Raw genomic sequence first — 17566 nt, forward strand, 5'->3', positions numbered from 1 at the left:
AAGCCCGCGCATCGGCGCTGCCTTCACAACTCAGCGGCCACCCTAATTGCTTTGAAATACAATTTGGGCTGGGCCTTTGTTGGGTGTTTTGAGCTATGATGCGCTCCAGTGCACGCTGGAAATTGAGTTATAAATTACAGAGCTGAAAGAGATATGTACGCCGAATGCTTAATATCGAAATGTTAGAACCCCCCCCCCCCCAACCCCCTTGTCTGACGCAGAAGAACACCGACACCAAGACAGCTACGTTTCCGACCGCGTTTGTTTTCCATGGCGATAACGTTGATACGGTTGAGCCCGACGTTGAGATGGCGCCTAACCGTAAAAAGGGAGCAAACGAACAGGAAAGCAAATCGACATTTCGCCGTGCGCCGCCATCCCATCATAGCCGAGCGCTAAACGTATTTTCGGGCTCGGCGCCAGCGTGGTTGTCGCATCGACGCATCTCGGGGCTCCCGCGTGAAGTCACTGACAGCTTCATTATGACTTGTGCACATCCAGAGAGAGATGTGCAACGGGGGGCGCCGGGTTTACTGTCGGGGCTGGCTCGCGTCAGTCCAGCTGTTGATGGGAAGCTCGAGGTGGGACGGGATGGGGGGGTGGGGTGACTGCTGTCTCCTTTAATGAGCCTTCGCTTATGTCATCAGCTTTCAATTTACAGAGCTGTCCACTACCTCTGGCCCCCTCATTTATTCACACACACACACTTTCAGGCTGTCGCGCGATTCCTCACAAGTGCGTGTGTCAGAGTCATTAATTTGCCGTCTAGTCTTACCTGGAAAGTAGTCACATGGTGGACATTTTTCTTTGGGGGGCGGGGGGCCACGCTGGAGCCAAACGAGCAGCATCGGCGGTTGATGGGGTGCACCTGAACCTGCTGAAGCATAGAAGAGTATAAGCTGATGAATATTGCGACATCATGTTGAGTGAGAGAAAAAAAAAAAAGTCGATCAATGCCCCTGGAAGTACAACTTCAAGATCTGTTGTGCAAAAAGGTCAGCGCGGAGTTACTTACATGATTTTGTTGACAGTACGGTCAAACACGACCACCGCGAACTGCAAAAAAAAAAAAAAAAGGATCAATATAGTCACTTAGGAAGTCAATCCTAACATTTTCACAAAGATATTGAATTGATATCAGAACGCGGAGGGGGGGGGGGCACGGGACGACTGCTGGCGCTTACCTTCCCGACGCGTCTTATGATGTCTCTACTCCCTCTACTGGGCTGCATCGTGCACAGCTCATTGTCAGACTTTGACAAACAATCAGCACAGTACTGGAACACGTTTTCTTCAAAAAACAGTTTATTCATCCTTTAAACAGACCATAAAAAAAAAAAAAAAAAGGATCGTCAAACTTTTCTCTAAAACCTCCGCCGTTTCCAAAACACGCCCGACCAACCTCGCCCTCGGAGCTAAAACGATAAACATCGGATACAATTAAGAATTCTGAAATGTAGATTTACTGTCATTTTCTTTTTAAAACAAAATATTCTTTTAGTACACACAATGAAATTATCGGCATTAAACAAACACTAAGGATTATTATTTTTTATTTTTTAAATAGAAACAGGGGTGGAAGGGAACAATTTTTGGTGGTTAACGAAAGAATTCACTCTCTCGTCCATCGCCGTTGAACCTCGCTCGGCGTTCACCGAGTCGTTTTGCGGACAACCGCACAATTCCGCATCTCTGTCGGAAGGTTCGAACAAGTGGAGGGAGCTCCCGTGGATGGTGCTGTCCACGCTTCGACCCAAGCCCGACGAGGAGGTGCTGCCGGGAGACGCATCGGGTCAACGCGGCAGCGGCCTTGTTTTTTTTCCCCGACGGGCGATAAAAGTCATTACCTCTCACAGTCCGAATCGCACGAGGCCTTGTCGTCCTCCGACGGGGTCACGCAGACGCTGTCGAACCTCTGGATGGCCTCCGCCACCGTGTACCTGGTCTTGCCCAGAGCGCACCTCTGGATCTTTTTGACGCTTAGGTCAGACTGGAGGAACAGATGGAGTCGACTGTCCGACAACAGCAGCGGCGTGTGGAGAACGCTAGAGAAAGAAATCGGATGCCGTCAACGTGTCGCCCGGAGGGGGGGGAGGGGCTTCATTCGGCTTAGAGAAACTCACGTTGCTAAAAACTCCTGCAGGCCCTTCATCCTTTGTCGGACCTGCTCGACGTTCCTCAAGCTGAAGAAAGGATTCCACGGGGGCAACTTGGGGATTTCTCTGGGAGGACGACGGGAAACACGCGCACTTCATTATTCCCGCACGAGGCGCATTTCAATCGAATCGGCGACGCGAGGACGTACATGATCAGAGCGTTTTGCTCCAGGGAACGTCGCAGCCAAACAAATTCTCTGTAACGTCGCCTGACCGTCGAGGCCTTCTTGCGAAAACACATGCTGTTTGTCTGCGAGAGACCAATGACATGAGGAAAACCCGACAACGGGGCTGCTGAGTGAGGACGCGACGCAACTCACGTGAAGGCAGATTTCGTAGTCGACGTGCGCGCGCCAGGGGCCGTGTTTGTGGAGCCTCGGGTTTCCAACAAAGACGCTGATAAACTCCTGGAGGGGGGGGGGGGACAAAGGCTTGGAGGGGATGTGACGAGAATCATTGAATAATAGCACGTTAACACTTTGGGCGCTTACAGTTTTGGCGAGGTGGTCAAACATACTGTCCATGGTAGAAACCTACAAAGGCAACAACACAGTGGGGTAAGCTGCATCAACAATGCTTTTCCCAACCATCCATCGAGCGTCATAATCACCTTCTTTGCGGGCCTTAAAAAATATATATAGCACAAGCACTAGCCTAAATCAAAACCCAATTCTAACAGTTGTTGCGTGAAAGAGCATCTGACAGTTCCTGGTCAAGAATGACATCACCTGGTTGAAGCAACGTGCTTACCTGTAGATCCCCCCCACCCGCCCCCACCCCACTCTAACCCGTGTTGAAGATGTCAACAACATCAAGATGGCCGTGATGACGGAGCTGCGGAGAATCTCAATCATCCTTCCGTGAGCGTGCGCTTTTGGAATTAAAAGATATGTTTACAGATACGTATGTTTTCCAATCTGACTTCAGCCTCTGTCACGCAGTTCGTTTGCATTAAACAATTCCAAGTGTGACAGGTGTATTGTACAGCTAAGGTACTTGCACAACTTAAAGACTCAGGAAGTGCTGCACCTTTCAGCTGATATAAGCAGAAAAGCGAATAAAAGGGCAACAGGAGGTGGATTTTAGCACACAACACCAAAACAGGATTAGAAACAATAAAGCCTCTTTTGCACGCAATCAGCACTAATGCAGGCCAACCAGCAGAATAAATGCATCTATTATAGTGCAACAGTTCCGAGGAAAAATTCATTCCCTTCAAGATTGTTTTTTTTTTGTTTGTTTTTACTGTACGCATTAATTCACGTCAAAACGTGACACGTTAGCATATATTTCCAAGTGACGGTTTTTGTTGTTTTCCCAACACTAATGAGCAAAATCATTCGGGACTTGAGCCGGGACAAGGTCAATCAATGAGTGCAGATAAAGCTGTGGCCAAAGGCTCTCACAGTGGACCAAATTGCACTCTGCTCACGGTCACGTGAGCTCCTAGGCCGGACAAAACAATTGTTGTGCCTCTTTCGGAGTCATGATTATTTCCCCAATACTTCAACGTTTACCTTCCAACTTGACACAATCGACAAACAAACCACATTGTACTTATGGTTTCCCTCAGAGGGCCGTTATAAGTGGGAAGCCAGAGATAAATGTCATCACCTCATGATAGTGTTACTTATACCCAACAATGATGGTTAACTAGCTTGGAGAACGGCAGTCAATAAAAGCAGCTGGTTCAACTTATTTTAAAAATTAGTTGAGGAACAAAAAAAATAAAAAATGCCAGCAACGTCCCGGTTATTTAAAAGTGAAGACAACTTGCAATTTTGGCACAGACTTTTATCAAGAAACATGTCGACGTACGTGATTTGCTTCATTGGCCAATTAAACTGTGGTGGGCTACAACCATGTTTCAGTACCTAGTCTACATCGTGTTGAAGGATACTTTTCTTATCAAGTAATTGTATACAATTGCATTGTTAGTTTGTATCTTTTTTTGAATAACATTTCAAATACGAATACACTGAATGTGAAATTTGTCTTTTTTTTTTTTTTACTCCTGAGAAAATACTGGGAACACTTGCCGTCTAAAGAAAGAAAAGTCGAATTAAATCTGGTTTGAATATGGACATTTTTACAAACCGACACATACAAGGTTGATAGATTTACTCAAGTGTTTCCATTGTGTGCCTTACCTTTCTCTTGTTGTCCTTGACAGAGCTCCGCTGTGCGTGTTCAGCCTCTGGTGAACTAAATCAAACACTCATGGCAACCTCGCCAACTTCCTCGCTCGCGCCTTCTCCTGGCACAAGATATAAAAACAAAAAGAAAAAAAGATGAGCAACGCTGGATACGAGCTTTAAAAAAAGTAGTATGACTACGATAGTGTTGATATTAGTAAAAACAAAAAAAAAGGCTCACCTGTTATTCATGCCGCACACGGCTAGGGGATTAGTTAATAGTTAAATGATTATCACCTGGTCAGCCCAGGGGGGCGGGGACCGTGGCCTCACAAACATGCACATAAACAATGCGAGTAAACACATTTAAGTTGGAGCAAATTAATGTGAATAAACAGTATTACTATAATGGTGAGATTGACTCAAGTTTACATAACCAGAGGTAGCAAACCTTACGTTCTAGATTAAAGTATACCCGTGGGGGGAAAAAGGGTGAAAATGCGTGCACTTCAGGTTGTGAAACATCACCCTGAGCCTCAAATTAAGTTAAATATTTTGTACCTCTCGATAGTGATGGGAAAACGTTCCTTCAAATGCAGTAAAGAGCCATTAAAAGAAATCAATAATATCCCACCCAAAATAAATAAATCAGTTATAACGCACTATATTTGGTTCCTAATTATATATTCAAATGAATGAAGTCATCAAAGTTCACCCCACTGCCTTTAAAATCCCTGAAGACCCTTAAATAAGCAATATGACTTTAATCACTATGTCATTGACGTTTGCATATTCACACACATCCCACATGAATAAAAAAAATGTTAAGGACACTAACACTGGGTGGAAGCTCAGCAGTAAAGTCAAGTAATTCACGAACACCAGCTTTTAAAATGTGCAGACAGTCCTAGCTAGGGTCTTTGTGGTGGGTGGAGTCGTGGCTTTTCCAGTCGTTGGTTAAATTGCGGTGGTGCAATTTCCAAAATGTTTAATAAACTGCATGATAGTACTGACGTATGTGCAGTATTGGGATCCTTTCGTGCATTTGAATAAACCACATATATTCCAAAGAGTGAAGCTTCATGCTGCTGCAAAAAAAAGTCACTAGAAGTCAACCTTGATTATTGCAGCATAAAACTGAACGATTCAATAAGTGACAATCACGGTTCGGTATATCTGCATTTGCGTACAGCTTCATGTCCCCAAGAAATGTGCATGGAAGAGATGACAGAGCTGCCTTTAGATTTGTCCAAACCTCTACATGAACTTATCTCATTAAATTACCATACATATCTTGTCGCCACATCGTATGAATTTCTTTTGAAAAACATTTTTTTGAAATACGCAACAAACGCAATTTGAGCTTCCAAACGATCTGAGGTAGTGCTTCTCAAACTTATTTTAAATACCGGTTTGTCAACTTGATGATCTAAACTTAACGACAAACAGAAGATGGTGTGTGTGTGTGGGGGGAACTAACCATAATTAGTGGACCTTAAAAGTTGGGCACAGAGGAATTTGAAACAGGACCATGACCAACTCTGGAAACAGAGCGGGAGAAGCAAGATATTCCCCCACCCTTGTCCTTAATGTTTAATGTTGGCTCAAAGAATGATTAGTGGCAAATTTGTAGTAAGAAGTATCATTTTAGAGACTTGAATCTTTAGAATATGATCAATATTGAAACAGGGTGGCCAATTGTGACAGAATTTTGATTTCAAGTGGAAATTTGGTCAAAAAACTTTATTGGAGTCAAAGCAATATTTACAAAAAACAAAAACAAAAAAACAACAACAACACTATGGTGACAAAACAACAGAAGGAAAATGACGACAGACAAAACTTGCGGCGAGATGGCGAAAGCAAACGGCAGCCATACGTTACGCGTAACCAAAAGCAACTCTGGGATGAAGCGGCAACTGCCGCCAACCACGTATCTTTAAAATGGAACACTTTTGCGAACATATCGATCGTGCGGAACAATTGCCATCTCCGACGGTCCGTTTTGATGATGGACTAAACAACCCCCCCCCCCAAAAAAAAAATCCTACAACAGCTAAAACTAGAAGGCCGGGCCAACGAAGGAGAGTCAGTCCTGAGGAAAAAAGGGGGCGCGGGTGGTTTAAGGAGGTGCAAGGCGGCCCGGAGGCAACGACTACTGAGCTTCATCCTCTGGACACGAGTGCCATGTTAGCCTCTCCTCGTAGAAGGCGATGACCACTTGAGGGCACTTGGTGTTGGCCTCGCGGGCCGGGACGAGGTCGGCTTCGTCCGAGTCTTTCCTGCAGTGAAAAATGAATGGAACTACCTCAAGAATTATTATTATTATTTTTATTTTTTTTAAATCACTAGTAGCATTTCTTTGCCCGGACCGGTCAGCGCAACATGGCAACCTTACCCATCCCTTTATTTTATTCTTGCAGAAACGCGTGACGAGGAATTGCTACTCTTAACAAGCCGGTTAACTTGTTCCATGTCTTTTGGGTGGGTAATTAATAAAGGTCTTACCATTTCATCAAGAACATCAACTCCCCGCTGCTGTCTGTCGCACCGATGATTCTTTCTGGATCGAGTTTCCTCGCAAAGCCTCTGGGCTTCTCGGGCTGTAAATGGGGATAGTATTAGCATATTGCGTATGTACGTGGGGGGGGGCAAGCTTTCAAAGATATTTGTGCTTCTTGTTTGTTGACTTCATGCCGCGGCTGTTGCTACGATGTCACAGAGCAGACCGAAGCGCCTTATGAATCATAGCAATTCCCGCTATGGAGTGGCACCCAAAACGAGGCGTCTTCGGGGAGATGCAATTACCGAGTAGTCGTTGGGGAGTGAAAGCACAACACACACCTGCTCCCCAAACACACCTGAGACCTTGTAATAAGCTAATGTGTCACATGACACCATTGTGGGGGAAAAAAAATGAAAGCTAATTTGTACTTGGTGATTTCTAAACGAATGAGCGGGTGTGCGACAGTAAATGATTACATTGTAGCAAAGTGTCGCTCGTTTCGTGTCGTGCGGCGAAACAATCGCAAAAGCGTGAATTCGTAACTACTTACGGCATCTTTTTTCTTCGCATCCATCTCAGTTTCGTCCGCAGGCGCCTTTCTCTTCAGAGAAGCCGACTTCTCCTTTATGTTCTTCTGGGCTTCGAGAAAAGCGTTGATGAGCTCCGGACAATCCAAGTTCTCCTCTGGTTCCCAGGTGTTGTCAGCTCTGGATGAGCAAAATTGAAGGGTTTTTTTTTTCACAATAAAATAAAAAGCAAGATCAGACCCGTACCCCAAAAGACTACTTCACACCGGATTGGATGCAAACATGCAGGGTCCTCATGCAACGACAGAATTAAATGGACAGACCCCATAACAGGGAAGCCCTTTGAACACAGCATGGAGGGGGGAATCGGGGGTCTGTCCCGAGGCAACTCACTCTGTAAATCCTTTCCACTTGAGGAAGAACTCCACCTTCCCATTCACAATACGCTGGTCCAGAACTTTTTCCACCACAAATTCCTCAGGTTCCTCTTGTGTGCCCTGCCCCCCCTGAGAATCCCTCCTACTCTTGGTATTCTGCTTCTTGCCCATGCTGTCCTCTATTAAAAAGAGATAATAAACAGTAAGATTTCAAGTGTTCATAAAAAGTATTCACACACTTAAAATCAAGCTGGCGCACCAGAGTAATTTGTTGGGTCTAGACCAGCTTAACCTACAGAACCCTGAGATACTGGAAGCCTGTATCACACTAAGCTACGGGACAACACGACCGTTTTGCGCGACAAGTTTCTGCAAGAACGATGTTCTCCAGGTAACTGTTGGATCGTGGTTAAAGACCCCAAGTTTGCGCAGATTACCGTTTATCGTTGGGGGATGCGGTGGCGCACTCGACCTATGATTTGTCGTGGAAACGGAATAAAGCCGACAATAACTTGGTGCAGATGTTAAAAGGCTCCACGGACGCCCAGTTTGACTTTTGAAGCGGCTGAATTAATCCTCAAGTTCCGTTAAGCAACGACTGGAAACGTCCACGCAAGGGATAACTTGGACGGTTAGAACATGCACACGCGCGCGCGAGACAGGGAGAGTGAGCCTATCAATTAGCTCAAAGAAAGGAGCGTTTTAAAAAGGAGCGGTGCAGTAATTACGGCGCCGTCGTTGCCTCCATGAAAACGCACGTTTTCGACTCACCTAAAAACAATTCGGTGATGGACGGTGAACACGCGGTCAGCTTCTTTATTCCAACTCGCACAGGCGCCGAGCAAGCTAGCTTCTGGCCTCCTACGGAAGCCTGGACGGAAAAGGCGCGTTGCTCTCCGTTGTTTTCACTTCCGGGAACCAATTGGTAGTTTTTTTTCTCCACAAACGTGGGTCCATGAGGGATTTCGATTAATACCACTTGAACTAATATTGATGTTGTAATTCCCCTTCATTTTTATCCACTATATATTCACCCATCCATCCAGAGCAGTTTTGTATTTTATTAGTAAGCTCTAATGTACATGTACAGTATATTTCATGACATAGTGGCCCAAGGAATACGGTTAACGGTATTTGAAGGGTTGAAGACGAGGCACACTGAACAAGATTGTGACATGAATTTGTTTATAGATTTTCAATACTTATCAACTTGCACCAAGAACCACAAAGCAAGTTAGAAAGGTAGACAAAATGGTATATAGTGCTGAATATGAATGCTTGATTTTTTTTAGGTAGGGGTCTAACAAAAACAGCTTTGAACCAGATATATATTTTTTAAAAGATGCCAGCGCATCAGATAAAACCGAATAGTTTCACTTTGAAATAAGTGGAGATAAATATGGAATTGCACTTTTATTGGAGCTCTCCATTAAGGAAATGGCACATTTACATAAGTGACAGGTCCAATGTATGTGAGATGACGTCATGAATTCATTCATACCCTCTCGAATTGAGCTCTAGTACAGGATATCGAATCGTTCCACTTTCAAAACAAATAGTCTTTGAATCGTTCCACAGTCCAAAAGCGTATCAATTTTTTTTATGAAGATATAGTAATACTATTTATTGGAGTATGGTAATGGTTGAAGCATAGTTAACATTAAAAACTGTATTATTACAGTATTGTTAGATCACCTAAAACAAACAAAAAAAAATTCAACAGCTGTATTGTGACAGAACCACTAAGGTCCCTTAAGCAGTTCACATTTTGATTTGGTGTGAATCAAACACTTAGCATTGACAATGTAGGAAAGTGTTAACATTCTTAAATGCAAGAAAGAGACATGCATTGTTTATATTTTTAATCAGAATCATGTTAGAAACCATCTTGAAGTCCCCCCAAGAAGAAAACAGACTACCACATCCAACAACACCATGCAATCAAAGACATCTGGCCAGCAATGATGGAGAGAAGAGGGGGAGAACATTTATACCAAGTCAAGTTAAAAAGTAAACACTTGGTTAAACCAGATAAAAATGGAAAATGTGAGAACCAAAGAAAGAATCAACTAAATTGTGGATGCCAATCTATTGAGGATCTTCTTTTTGAAGACTTTGCAGAATGCCTCAGAAAAAAAACACAGCAACCTTCACTAAATACTTTTCAAACAGTCCCAAACATAAAATGTGATTCTATCTTCAAGGGGATAATTTAGGATCATACAGTGACATTTTACCAATGACCGGAGTGATAGTTAAAGCGCACTTAATATATTTTTCAGCGTTTTTTTTTTCCCCCTCAAGTTTTAAAATGAACTCAGGTGGAAAGGTAGAAAATAATCCTGGCAAATCTCTCAAATAAATGAGTACAAATGGTGCTTTAAACCAATTAATGATGATTTCAAATTGTGGATCATGCACATCGCAAACCATCCAATGCAACTTAAGGCCTTGTCAGTTTAATCATTGGTATACCGTTGATGTCATCAAGACATAAGCAACACAATCTCTCATCTTATTTCAAACTCGAATACAGCACACACTTGCAAAAATCCGAAAGAACTCTGTAAACATCAGATATGTCATTTGCCATTTCTCTTTCCACGATATGGTTGCAAAAAAAATGCTGCCATTTGTCAGCTTTTGATGCGTGTGAAAGCATTTCTCGCACTTCAAAATGGTTTAATAAATACAGCCTTGAAACACCTGCTGGGTGTCGCCGCGACACTGAGAGGATGCATTCAAACAAGACGTCCCCGTAATCTTGGCTGGCCGGCCATGCTGACACGTAAACATGCCCGTCGCTGAGACTAGCCAGCATTCATTTGTGATCCATTTTGATATTTGCAGGCACACAAAGCGAGTGGTTTGCATCACTTACAGTCCCACACAAACTTTCCTTTCAACGTGTTCATCTGAAAGAAGCTTAGGATGTCCAGTGTGTAAGCTACATTTACCCCCCCAGGAGTCATTTTTATCTTCTTTTTTTTTTTTAACTAACTCTTATGATGAGTTTCTCCTTTTTTGGCAGCTTGATAACACTCCCCAACAGCAGTGGTTTGACACGCGCGCGCGCAGACCTTGGTAAGGCGATCCCGCAGCCGGAGAAAGGCAAGAAAGTTCCGCTTGAGGTTGGACAAAGAAATACTGCGTCACTGCTTTTTCCCCTTCTTCCTCTTGTCCGTTTTATTGCTGGACGATGTGGAGACAGCCGGCCTTCTCACAGGCTGAACGACCACCCTCCCGTTGGCCCCGCACTGCAGGGTGAATCGGTCCGGGTTCAGGGGCCGTCCCGAATCATCTGTCAGGCGAGCCAGGACGTCTCTGGTGAGCTGCTGTATCTGCTGCCCCACGGCCCCCATCGTCTTGGCCGTGATTTGTTTCTCCCTCAGCAACCGGTCCCTCTGGGCGTGGAGCCGCTCCACCTCCTCCTGGAGCCCCGTGATGGCATCCAGTTTGCGCTTGCGGCAGTTCTGCGCTGCCAGCTTGTTCTTGCCCCGCCGCCGGATGTCCCGGAGAAGCGTCACCTGTTCGGGGGAGAAGCCGTGCCCGTCGACGATCTCCAGGAACTCCTCCACGGGCATGTTGACGATCTCCAGGACGGAAAACGGGATGCACATGGCGCGGGCGCGTAGCTCGTCGCGACTCAGCTCCCGCTGCTCGAAAGTGGGCCCCTCGTCTTCGCTCGAAGGCTCCTCCTTGATGCCTTTGTGGGGGAGAGTGACCGGCGGCAGGTTCAAAAAGGCCGAAGATGAGTAGCTGTGGTCGTGCCACACGCGCTCACTGAGATCCACGCGGGGCCACACGGTGGCACGGTCCAAAACACCCTTGAAGGGGAGGGAATCCACCTCGCTGCTGTAACCTGTCGCTCCGCATTCATCTTCGCATGAGCTGGACGACGATGACATCTCGGATGAGCCTGAGCGAGCGGAGATGATTTTGTTGATTAGCTCAAAGGACAAACCTCAGGCGAGACGGGACACTTCAGTTTGGTGCCACTAACTAAAACGATTCAATAGCTGGTAAAAATTTCTCTAGTGCCGCATGCGCCAAACCCAATCGAAAAGTACCGATTGGTTAAAATGAGGCAATGAGAATGCACTCAATGGGTATGAAAGAAGAACCCACCTGGGGAGACCGCACCTCCAGAGCTGCTCTCCAGGGAGAGACCAGAGTCGGAGTCCAAATCCTCAAGGATGTCTGGGTTTATGCTTCCCAAAGAATCCATCAGCGGCGAGTCCATGTTTTCCAAGCCCTCCAACCCCAATTGATTGATCTGGTCAAAGACGGCCTCATCCAAGCAGTCGCCCGGCGCGCTTTGCAACGACGTGCCGTCACTTAAGCTACACACCGAGGCGAACGGGAGCGCAGCCAGCCCCAGGGCCATTCCCGCCGAAGCGTCTGAGCAGGTGGAGCCGGTGGATTCCTGTCGGAATAACGGCCTCTGCTGCCTGGCGTCAAATGCTCCGCCGCTGGTTACCATGGCGTCCAGCAAAGCGGCGTCCAGGTTGATGTCGCTGCTGCTGTCTATGTCCAGGTCTGACAGGCGCTCGGTAACGAGAGAGTCCAAGTCCTACAAAAGCAGCCCAATTTGACTTCCTTTAACACCTCAAGGTCATTTGCAAAAAAAAAAAAAAAAAACCATGATCTGACCGTGACATGACAACTTACGTCGAGGTTAGCGACGGGCATCGAGAGGAAACGGCTCCAGTGCTGGTCAAAGTCGGTCGTGGGCGGCGGGCCACGCGGTGACTCAGACAGTGAAGCGATGCCATCAAGCACACACTGCAGGCGGATCACAAATCAAGGTTAAACATGCTGAGCAGGATTTCATGCTCGATTCCGACAGTTGCGCCGTCGCTGCTGCGAGTGCTTTTTGTTTTGTCTTTTGGATCACGTCTCAGCCAATCCGGTTTTTTGTTTTGTTTTGTTTTGTTTTTATTTTTGCTAGGCAATGTCAGCCATAAAGTTCACGTTGACTCTACGGCTACAACGCCAAATGAATAGATAACAATCATTTGACAAAAGTGTGGTGTGCGTTGTGGCGCAGTTCACCGCTTGATCAGATCAAAGACAACAAGGAAAAAAAGTTGCAACTGAACGACACTATAAGTTGATTTCACAGCCAAGGAAGAACAACGCCTTTGAGTATTGTGATATTACCTCCATAATTAGGAAATAAGATTGTGACAAAAAGACAACAAATAACCTGTTCATGCGGCATTAATCAGTCAATGATTTGCATGGTAATTTAGTTTTCATTGGACTGAGGAAAATAAAAAAAGGAGCGGTCACTCTTCTTGAACATAATCGCGGAGGCGGCAAGGGAAATTTGATGAGATCATGTCAAAATAACAATTCTGGAACGTAAGGTTTTCCTAAGTCCAACAGCGTTTGTTGACAAATAATTGGGGGCCGAACCAACAAGGGCCATCCCATCCATACCTCTTGTTCCAAAGTGGAACTGAGTGCCAGCTGAGTGACAGGAGCAGATTCCTCCTCCTCTTTAATGACATCATCCTCCTCGTCCTCCTGGCAGGAAACACGCAGACAGATGGTGAGGAATGAAGTTTTCGAAAAAGGGATTAAAATGATTCAAAACACAAGCGCTGTAAGGGTCAGACAAGCTTGGCATTTTGGTTGAAAAATTTGTTGTCTTTTTTTTTTTGTTTTTTATTCTTGCAAATTAAAGGAAAGATGAGACTGAGACGTTTGTTTTCATGAGCAGCTGTTCGAACACCAGATGGAACTGAAACCGAACTTAACTTTTACAAGGAAAAAAAACCAAAAACTGCACATGGGCCCTTTGGGACAAATTTGAATTCTGTAAGCAAGTGCTTGTGTGCATGAAAGTGATGATTAAAAGTTTTCGGACAACTATGCAGCAGTTTTAACAATCCAAGTCAGCAGAGCGCATAATATTCTTGTTATCACCGACTATTATTTTCTGCTCTGACGAGATAAGGTCTCGTTTGTTGCAATTGATGTGACTGTACAGTAAATTATAGGGGCGAAAATATGATTTGACTGCTCTCCAAGCTATGTCTGAGCACTTTTAATGCTTTCAAATATCAAAAGGTGTGGGCGGGGAGGGGGCAATATTCATATATGGGCAGGGCGGAGGTCTTCGCTCCACTTTCTCCACCTCTCAAGAGCCACAGCTGGCCGTTTGGGTCTGGAGAAAAGAGATATGATTACACAACTGGCGGACGCATCAAGTGCTCTCAAGACGGAACAAACCCACAAGGCGTTTTCCATTCATATCAAAGCCCGGGAAATGTTCCCGACACGGCATGTGACGCAAAATGACATCTGGGAGAGCAGCGGCGAGATTTAGCGGGTTGTGTTCATTTAATTCTTGCGCTTGACAAGAACTTGCTTATTTGATGGAGAATTGCCGGCAAGCTCGCTAGAACCGGCCGGGTGATTTCAATGAACCCACTCGTGTTATATTCCAAGCAAATTGGGAGTGAAATGGAAAGGGAAAGTCCATTCCTTTCAATCATTTTGCCTTCTGAAAAGCGTATCGAAGTAATGTGACCTTTGTCGGGCCTTCTTTGGCATTCATGACAGCATGAAGGCGGCGGTGCATGAATGGGATCAGCCTTTAGGACAGGTCGGGTGTTATTGTGGCCCAAGTTGCGTTGACACCGGCCATCGGGATCGTCTGCATTTCGGAGTTTCTGTTTGCTCAGCTTCCTCTTGACAATAGCCCACAAATTTTTCAGTGGGGTTCAAGTCAGGCCAGTTTTGCAATCCTGTGGAAGGGGATTTCATTGTTCTTCCTGTCACAGGGATTGAGAGATGATTTTTGGAAAAATGAAATGAGGGCACATGAGTGGGTCGAACCACTGCTACTGACATTTGTTGACGCATTTTAGAGTATATGACAGGGCTGTTGCATAAATGTTTTTTTTTTTAATCTAAATATTTGTAGGGCTGTTGCAGGGCTTTTGTTCAATCGAGCATGGCAAGCACTTGCTTACTTGTGGAAAAGATGAGATCACTAGCTAGCTCGACCAGTTAGGTGCCGTCAGCTCTTCAAAATAATCCACTTCTCAGACAAGCCTCACGCTACGAACATTCAACTGTATTGTTCCGGGTTCCCTATTTCAACACACTTGGTGGATTGAGGGAGGGACGTCCTTGTTTAACATTATGCTGACTTCACATGCTCAGAATAGCATGCCCTGCTTGTTTAACCGCAACGATCCCCGATTTAAATGTAGTTTGGGATGTCAAGGTGGCCTGGGGTTCATTGGTGGAAGTGCAACAAAATAAGATGTTTCAGGTATCTGTACTTGAATATTTTTCTCTGAATTCCGCCTCCCCACCCCACACACGCTCCCCGTTTGGTTAATTTTTACTCCCATCATCTGAAAACAGTATTCTGTACTTTCAACTCCTTACTTTGTCAGAATGGGCTTGTTTGTTTTTGTTATCGCTGTGGATGTTGACATGTTCGAAATATGTACTGTAAGTCGAGAGGGGTAACGTCAACTGCGGGCATGATCTCCGAGTTGTTTTTCATGGTACAAAGTTATAAACATGGGGATCAGATGGTGTTCTGCAAATTGTGAAAATCCGCAATTGACACCTCCCCCCGCCCCCACCCCGGAGAGGTTCATTGGCTGGCGCAAAAGTAATACTTTTTATTGCTTTATAGCTAAGAGGTACAAAAAGGTGACTCTGCTGATACAGAACCGCAAATAAGTCGCGGTTCAGAAAAGCATAACATACTGTGCGTCATTTTTAACGCAATAAATTTCTGAGTATGCTGTGTTCTACTTTTACTCTGTCCTTCTATTTCAGTACAGAGAGTGAGTACAGTACTTTTATTTTTTTGTCATGGTTTATGCGACAGTTAAATACTCACACTTAATTCTTATAAAACCCTGCTATCAGAAGGCCTGGATGGAAATTTTTGTGATATTTCACAAGTAATTGCTTTCCAGAAAGTTATATTTGCCTGTAGATGCCACAAGATGGGGAGCAAAACAACAACTTCTGCCATGAAGGAAACTCAACTCACTTCAACATAGTTCTTTGGCTCAGAGATGGCACTAGTCAGTGTCAAAAGTAATAATTGTATTGCTTTATAGTAAATCGATAAGATAGGTATTCACTGCATAATACTGTATATATTTTTTACTTGTGTACCCAGACCGTACTTTTAGTTGACTATTTTCTGCTTTTACACAACAGCTTTAACTCAGTTCACACAAGTATCTTTATTTCTACTTCTCATCTCATCTACTTCATCACTTCCTTACTTTGCTGAGCTTTATGCAACATCACACAACATACTTGCCTCTGTTATAACCCTGCTGACACAAGGCCCAGGTGGTGATGATCGCTGAAGCTCTTGGTTCCTGTCATCACTGGCTTGGTAGCTTTCTGGGTCCGGCTCGGTGTCTGCGCTGCTGCTAGTTGAAGGCTGTCCACCGTCAGACTTGTCAACGGGCGACACTTGGTGCACCAGCCATGCGTTCAGCTGCGTGGGGAACCGCGGAGAGCCCAGAGTCCGAACCTCCTCTAGAAGCCGGCGACTTGCAAAAAAGTAGTCCAACTCGGGGCATTTGGGGTGCACGGTGTATCCCCCGAGAGTGTCTCTTAAGTTATGGAAGGGCGTCTGGGTGTAGGCTGAGCTGGGACCCAAGTTAATCTCAATCAGAGGCGAGTAGTAGCCGCTCAAGTAGCTGTCGATGTCCACGCGAACTCCAATCAAACTGAGCAGGATGGTCAACTGAATCAGGCCTTCTGTGAAGTATTTTTTCGCGACTTGCATTTTCTAAATACGTTGGCGCTGCGAATAAATATGTAATGCTGGCTTCAACAGTTCCTCTTTTTCCCCCGATTGGACAAAGGGAAAAGCCTGAACAATGAGCACGCCTTCCCCTGTCAGACAAAGAGGTCCGCCTGTACCGGCGAACTCGTTGGTTAGCAAACGCTATGCTAGGTACTAAGCTATCAGCTTTATGACCAATTACCGTAATCCTCTTGGAACAAACATAGCGAAACACGCTTCCTTTCAATCCCTTGTAGTAGACCGCTTGTCGTTTTAATGTTCAAAGCCCAAAGACGTCATTAATGTTACATAAAATGCGCTGTCGATTAAGCTCAATGCGGATAACCAAAGAGTGCTCCACAGAAAAAAAACTTAGACAAAATTTGCATAACTAAGGAGATTGGGTCATAGACTTGACTATAGCAAGAGCTGATTGGATAATATGGCCTTCTGTCATAGGTTTACCCAATGACATTTCCTCCTTAACAACTAATTCTCCCTCCCCCGCAACAGAAAACTACAAATATTTCGATTTTTTTTTAAAATAACAAAAAAAACATTTATGCCGCCTCAGAAAAGTGCACCTGTTTATTGTAATGACGAATATTCTATATCTCTAAATATCTCATTTAGTTAACGGTTCATTTCCAAAGTCTCGCGGGCTACTCCCATTTCTCTGACAGGTTCGGCAACGGTATAGTTTGGTTTCACTAACTGGAATCATGTGTCTGGGACAGATCGCACTACTGACCTGCTTTTGTTCTATGTTTAGCCTACTGGTAAACGTTAGAATTACAGCAAGAACTCGGTAAACTTATTTACAGGCGCCATCAAAACAACTTATGTAACTAATATTTTTTCCTCTACAAATTCACTAATCCGTCTGCATTCTACATCCACATTTTGGTACAGGTGTGACAACATCCAGTCACACAGTCACACCTATGGACAATTAGTCAAAACCTAAAATTAATGTTTTTGGAAGATGGGAGGAAGCTCGAGTACCGGCAGGGGTTCTCTGAAACCCTGCCAAATTGGCAGGGGCTCTCTAAAATACACTTCTTGCACAACATTGTG

The 17566-nt window shown here is 44.8% G+C and overlaps 3 protein-coding genes across 3 annotated transcripts; all 3 read right to left on the reverse strand.

Moving 5' to 3' along the window:
• Positions 1-1174: 1174 nt before the first annotated feature.
• snx10a (sorting nexin 10a) lies at positions 1175-5870 on the reverse strand. Its single transcript, XM_086137239.1, has 7 exons — positions 4307-5870; positions 2648-2689; positions 2477-2563; positions 2306-2406; positions 2124-2222; positions 1848-2045; positions 1175-1773 (listed from the first exon to the last, which is right to left on the reverse strand). The coding sequence occupies exons 2-7, from the start codon at positions 2678-2680 to the stop codon at positions 1560-1562; spliced, it is 732 nt and encodes a 243-aa protein (XP_085993365.1). The 5' UTR covers positions 2681-2689; positions 4307-5870; the 3' UTR covers positions 1175-1559.
• A 149-nt stretch (positions 5871-6019) lies between these two features.
• cbx3a (chromobox homolog 3a (HP1 gamma homolog, Drosophila)) lies at positions 6020-8577 on the reverse strand. Its single transcript, XM_086137240.1, has 5 exons — positions 8473-8577; positions 7718-7880; positions 7348-7504; positions 6800-6894; positions 6020-6573 (listed from the first exon to the last, which is right to left on the reverse strand). Exons 2-5 carry the CDS (start codon positions 7870-7872, stop codon positions 6447-6449), a joined length of 534 nt encoding a protein of 177 aa, XP_085993366.1. The 5' UTR covers positions 7873-7880; positions 8473-8577; the 3' UTR covers positions 6020-6446.
• A 971-nt stretch (positions 8578-9548) lies between these two features.
• On the reverse strand, positions 9549-16853 carry nfe2l3 (nfe2 like bZIP transcription factor 3). The gene is made up of 5 exons (XM_086137266.1): positions 16013-16853; positions 13147-13233; positions 12373-12486; positions 11830-12274; positions 9549-11620 (listed from the first exon to the last, which is right to left on the reverse strand). Exons 1-5 carry the CDS (start codon positions 16487-16489, stop codon positions 10854-10856), a joined length of 1890 nt encoding a protein of 629 aa, XP_085993392.1. The 5' UTR covers positions 16490-16853; the 3' UTR covers positions 9549-10853.
• Positions 16854-17566: the final 713 nt, after the last annotated feature.

Source organism: Hippocampus guttulatus, chromosome 18, assembly GCF_054856545.1.
Source record: "Hippocampus guttulatus isolate MCC_2025c chromosome 18, RoL_Hgut_1.0, whole genome shotgun sequence".
NCBI classification, from domain to species: Eukaryota; Metazoa; Chordata; class Actinopteri; order Syngnathiformes; family Syngnathidae; genus Hippocampus; species Hippocampus guttulatus.